At 49.3% G+C, this 6,000-nt stretch overlaps 1 protein-coding gene across 4 annotated transcripts in view; it reads left to right on the top strand.

Moving 5' to 3' along the window:
* Positions 1 to 5,717, top strand: part of LOC129817822 (microtubule-associated protein RP/EB family member 3-like) — a 51,781-nt gene extending 46,064 nt beyond the window's left edge. For 3 of the 4 annotated variants that reach the window (XM_055873396.1, XM_055873397.1, XM_055873395.1), the window contains one exon: positions 2,665 to 5,717. In XM_055873396.1, coding sequence (XP_055729371.1) covers positions 2,665 to 2,733 — 69 coding nt within the window. In that variant the 3' untranslated portion in view covers positions 2,734 to 5,717. Of the gene's footprint in view, positions 1 to 2,489; positions 2,543 to 2,664 lie in introns of all 4 variants that reach the window. The other variant, XM_055873398.1, reaches the window with a different exon arrangement.
* Positions 5,718 to 6,000: the final 283 nt, after the last annotated feature.

Below are 6,000 nucleotides of genomic sequence, written 5' to 3' on the forward strand. Positions count from 1 at the left end.
CCTCTCCTCTCCCCTGTAAATCTTCCCCTCTCCTCTCCATCTCTCCTCTCCCCTGTAAATCTCCCCCTCTCCTCTCCCCTGTAAATCTCCCCGTCTCCTCTCCACCTCTCCTTTCCCCTGTAAATCTTCCCCTCTCCTCTCCACCTCTCCTCTCCCCTGTAAATCTCCACCTCTCCTTTCCCCCTCTCCTTTCCCCTGTAAATCTTCCCCTCTCCTCTCCACCTCTCCTCTCCCCTGTAAATCTCCACCTCTCCTCTCCCCTGTAAATCTCCCCCTGTCCTCTCCCCTCCCCCTCTCCTCTCCCCTGTAAATCTTCCCCTCTCCTCTCCACCTCTCCTCTCCCCTGTAAATCTTCCCCTCTCCTCTCCCCTGTAAATCTTCCCTCTCCTCTCCCCCTCTCCTTTCCCCTGTAAATCTTCCCCTCTCCTCTCCACCTCTCCTTTCCCCTTTAAATCTTCCACTCCCCACCTCTCCCTTCCCCTGTAAATCTCCCCCTCTCCTCTCCCCTGTAAATCTTCCCCTCTCCTCTCCCCTGTAAATCTCCACCTCTCCTTTCCCCTGTAAATCTTCCCCTCTCCTCTCCACCTCTCCTCTCCCCTGTAAATCTCCACCTCTCCTCTCCCCTGTAAATCTCCCCCTCTCCTCTCCCCTCCCCCTCTCCTCTCCCCTGTAAATCTTCCCCTCTCCTCTCCATCTCTCCTCTCCCCTGTAAATCTCCCCCTCTCCTCTCCCCTGTAAATCTCCCCGTCTCCTCTCCACCTCTCCTTTCCCCTGTAAATCTTCCCCTCTCCTCTCCACCTCTCCTCTCCCCTGTAAATCTCCACCTCTCCTTTCCCCCTCTCCTTTCCCCTGTAAATCTTCCCCTCTCCTCTCCACCTCTCCTCTCCCCTGTAAATCTCCACCTCTCCTCTCCCCTGTAAATCTCCCCCTGTCCTCTCCCCTCCCCCTCTCCTCTCCCCTGTAAATCTTCCCCTCTCCTCTCCACCTCTCCTCTCCCCTGTAAATCTTCCCCTCTCCTCTCCCCTGTAAATCTTCCCTCTCCTCTCCACCTCTCCTTTCCCCTGTAAATCTCCCCCTTTCCTCTCCCCTGTAAATCTCCCCCTCTCCTCTCCCCTGTAAATCTCCCCCTCTTCTCTCCACCTCTCCTTTCCCCTGTAAATCTTCCCTCTCCTCTCCACCTCTCCTCTCCCCTGTAAATCTCCCCCTCTCCTCTCCCCTGTAAATCTTCCCCTCTCCTCTCCCCTGTAAATCTCCACCTCTCCTCTCCACCTCTCCTCTCCCCTGTAAATCTCCCCCTCCCCCTCTCCTCTCCCCTGTAAATCTTCCCCTCTCCTCTCCCCTGTAAATCTTCCCTCTCCTCTCCACCTCTCCATTCCCCTGTAAATCTCCCCCTCTCCTCTCCCCTGTAAATCTCCCCCTCTCCTCTCCCCTGTAAATCTCCCCCTCTTCTCTCCACCTCTCCTTTCCCCTGTAAATCTTCCCTCTCCTCTCCACCTCTCCTCTCCCCTGTAAATCTCCCCTTCTCCTCTCCCCTGTAAATCTTCCCCTCTCCTCTCCCCTGTAAATCTCCCCCTCTCCTCTCCACCTCTCCTCTCCCCTGTAAATCTTCCCTCTCCTCTCCACCTCTCCTCTCCCCTGTAAATCTTCCCCTCTCCTCTCCCCCTCTCCTTTCCCCTGTAAATCTTCCCCTCTCCTCTCCACCTCTCCTTTCCCCTTTAAATCTTCCACTCCCCACCTCTCCCTTCCCCTGTAAATCTCCCCCTCTCCTCTCCCCTGTAAATCTTCCCCTCTCCTCTCCCCTGTAAATCTTCCCCTCTCCTCTCCCCTGTAAATCTTCCCCTCTCCTCGCCCCTGTAAATCTTCCCCTCTCCTCTCCCCTGTAAATCTTCCCCTCTCCTCTCCCCTGTAAATCTTCCCTCTCCTCTCCACCTCTCCTCTCCCCTGTACATCTCCCCCTCTCCTCTCCCCTGTAAATCTCCCCCTCTCCTCTCCCCTGTAAATCTTCCCCTCTCCTCTCCACCTCTCCTCTCCCCTGTAAATCTTCCCCTCTCCTCTCCACCTCTCCTCTCCCCTGTAAATCTCCCCCTCTCCTCTCCACCTCTCCTTTCCCCTGTAAATCTTCCCCTCTCCTCTCCACCTCTCCTCTCCCCTGTAAATCTTCCCCTCTCCTCTCCACCTTTCCTTTCCCCTGTAAATCTTCCCCTCTCCTCTCCACCTCTCCTCTCCCCTGTAAATCTTCCCCTCTCCTCTCCACCTCTCCTTTCCCCTGTAAATCTTCCCCTCTCCTTTCCCCTGTAAATCTTCCCCTCTCCTCTCCACCTCTCCTCTCCCCTGTAAACCTTCCCCTCTCCTCTCCACCTCTCCTTTCCCCTGTAAATCTTCCCCTCCCCACCTCTCCTCTCCCCTGTAAATTTTCCCTCTCCTCTCCACCTCTCCTCTCCCCTGTAAATCTCTCCCCTCCCCACCTCTCCTCTGTAAATCTTCCCCAGGGCGAGGTTGAGAAAGAGAATACCTTCTCAGACAACTTACCTGATCACTAAAGGTGAATAGAATTAATAATTACACACACACCATTCACACAACTTTTCACATGCACACACACACTTACACACCCCCAGCCAGCCCCTGACCTCTGTCTGACCTCTGTGTGTGTATGTGTTTTAGGATGGCTTCATGGCGCCAGAGTACGACAAGGTGGAGGAGGCGCCACAGGGAGACGAGGAAGATTACTAAACACACCTCCGTTCTCTTCATCACTCTACACCTCCGTTTTCTTCATCACTCTACACCTCTTCATCACTCTACACCTCCTCTTCATCACTCTATACCTCCTCTTCATCACTCTACACCTCTGTTTTCTTCATCACTCTACACCTCCTTTCTCTTCATCACTCTACACCTCCTCTTCATCACTCTACACCTCTTCATCACTCTACACCTCCGTTCTCTTCATCACTCTACACCTCCTCTTCATCACTCTACACCTCCTCTTCATCACTCTACACCTCCTCTTCATCACTCTACACCTCTGTTCTCTTCATCACTCTACACCTCTGTTCTCTTCATCACTCTACACCTCCTTTCTCTTCATCACTCTACACCTCCTTTCTCTTCATCACTCTACACCTCCTCTTCATCACTCTACACCTCCATTTTCTTCATCACTCTACACCTCCTCTTCATCACTCTACACCTCCATTTTCTTCATCACTCTACACCTCTTCATCACCTCCCTTCCCTAATTTTTTACTCTCTTTCTTTTTCGTTCTGTTGCACAGCCCCCTCCTTCACCTTCTCTTCTGCCATCCTCTCCCAACCACCCCCAAGACATGTCTGCTCCGGACAGTTCATCTGAATCGGCATTCTTAGCAGGACACTAGACTAATAGCTAGCTCTGAACAGTTCATCTGTATGGGAGATGTTAGCAGGATGCTAGGCTAACAGCTAGCTCTGAACAGTTAATCTGTATGGGAGGTGTTAGCAGGGTGCTAGGCTAATGGCTAGCTCTGAACAGTTAATCTGTATGGGAGGTGTTAGCAGGGTGCTAGGCTAATGGCTAGCTCTGAACAGTTCATCTGTATGGGAGGTGTTAGCAGGATGCTAGGCTAATAGCTAGCTCTGAACAGTTAATCTGAATGGGCATCGTTAGCAGGATGCTATGCTAATAGCTAGCTCTATATAGGTAATCCGAATGGGCATTGTTAGCAGGATGCTAGGCTAATAGCTAGCTCTGAACAGTTCATCTGTATGGGTGTTGTTAGCAGGACACAAGACTAATAGCTAGCTATGAACAGTTCATCTGAATGGGCATTGTTAGCAGGATGCTAGGCTAATAGCTAGCTCTGAACAGTTCATCTGTATGGGTGATATTAGCAGGATGCTAGGCTAATAGCTAGCTCTGAACAGTTCATCTGTTTGGGTGTTGTTAGCAGGATGCTAGGCTAATAGCTAGCTCTGAACAGTTCATCTGTATGGGTGATATTAGCAGGATGCTAGGCTAATAGCTAGCTCTGAACAGTTCATCTGTTTGGGTGTTGTTAGAAGGATGCTAGGCTAATAGCTAGCTCTGAACAGTTCATCTGTATGGGTGTTGTTAGCAGGACACAAGACTAATAGCTAGCTCTGAACAGTTCATCTGAATGGTCATTGTTAGCAGGATGCTAGGCTAATAGCTAGCTCTGAACAGTTCATCTGTATGGGTGATATTAGCAGGATGCTAGGCTAATAGCTAGCTCTGAACAGTTCGTCTGTTTGGGTGTTGTTAGAAGGATGCTAGGCTAATAGCTAGCTCTGAACAGTTCATCTGTATGGGTGTTGTTAGCAGGACACTAGACTAATAGCTAGCTCTACCAAATATGGTGATGAGAGGAAGCACAGTGGCCGGCAGTGGGAGAAGGATTTTGTCCGACATTCTGCAAATTTTATTTGAGTTATTGCACACAAGCACTTCAGAATAGGCGTTCCCTAATGTAAATATGCAAATAAATGCTAGAATGTGCCAATAGGATCTCACCTCCTTGTTTGTTCTCCCCACTATGGTTTATTTGCTCCCATTGGAAATGATAGACTCCGGTCTATCTTGGGTTAGTTATGAAAATCTTTGGTTAATCTGTATGGGAGGTGTTAGCAGGGTGCTAGGCTAATGGCTAGCTCTGAAACAGTTCATCTGTATGGGAGGTGTTAGCAGGGTGCTAGGCTAATGGCTAGCTCTGAAACAGTTCATCTGAATGGGCATTGTTAGCAGGGTGCTAGGCTAATGGCTAGTGTAAATGAGATGTCAGGTTGTTAGCACAAAGTATGGATCTATAGAGACCTCTGTCTGTAGATGCAAGGCACACATCAAACTCCGTCATCTCTGAACCCAGTCTCGCATGCTTCTCTCGGATTGGGAAGAGACTCACTCCACTGACTCACTAACCCAGTTCAGTATTAGGGCTGGGCATCTACCTACCATACACATATCAGTCATCAGTCCCAGCATTAGTAATATGGACTCAGCAGCACCACCATGTTGTCAGTCGTCAAGTCACCCTGTCGTCAGGGAAACAGCCTGTCGTAAAGAAGCCATTAACCAGACAGCATGATTTTTATTTCTTAGCGGTTATTTTCCGTTCCTTCCGAACTCTGGATTGGATAGGGTGGAGAAGCTTGCACCAATGGAAGCAAAACAAACCAATCAGAATGATCCAGAGACCTACATGTAAGGTGATTGGGTGAGGCCAGCAGGGAGCAACATTACATAACATTCAGATAGAACTGGATAGAACTACAGTAGAACAGACACCATGTATGTCAGAATCATGTCAGCTCTATTTCTTCCATTTCTGTCTGCAACGTTGTGCAGGTTTTAACAAGGTGGTTAATGTGAATCTATTTATTACCCAGAGAAGGCTTTTATTATTCAACTATATGAATGAACAAAAACACACTACTATACCATAGATACTAATGCGTGAATATGGATTATTATTTTTTAGCTGCTGTCTTTGATTTTGAGTTTTTTTTTTTTTGGTTGTTGACGTGTTGTTGACGTGTTGCACTGCGTTAAAACGCCACAGTCTCTGTCATGGTGATTGGGAGCAGGGCTTAGTGGTGACTGACAGCTGTCAGGAGTGACTGACAGCTGCCCCTGGTTGTCATGGCGTCCCTGTGATAGACATGCATTGTTTGGCATTTTTATTACGAGGCTGAATAAAGAGATGGGTTCAAAACCAGAAGGAATAGACTGGTCGTCTCTTATTGTAGGAGTGGACACACACCTTACATCTATGACACGCACGCATAGGCCTAGATTCAGGGCTCGATTCAATCCGTAGTGCTGAATAGCTGCGCTACAGTGCGCTAGAAGTTTAAAGGCAATGTTGCCGTGTTAGCGGAGACTGCATTCACGGTATGACGCTGCATTATGTCAGATCTAACGCCATACAGATTGAATCCAGCCCATAGTCTGTGCCCCACCATGGTGTCCTCTCTCTGGGTGACCTCTCCATCAGTATACCC

This window comes from Salvelinus fontinalis, chromosome 20, assembly GCF_029448725.1.
Source record: "Salvelinus fontinalis isolate EN_2023a chromosome 20, ASM2944872v1, whole genome shotgun sequence".
NCBI lineage: Eukaryota > Metazoa > Chordata > Actinopteri > Salmoniformes > Salmonidae > Salvelinus > Salvelinus fontinalis.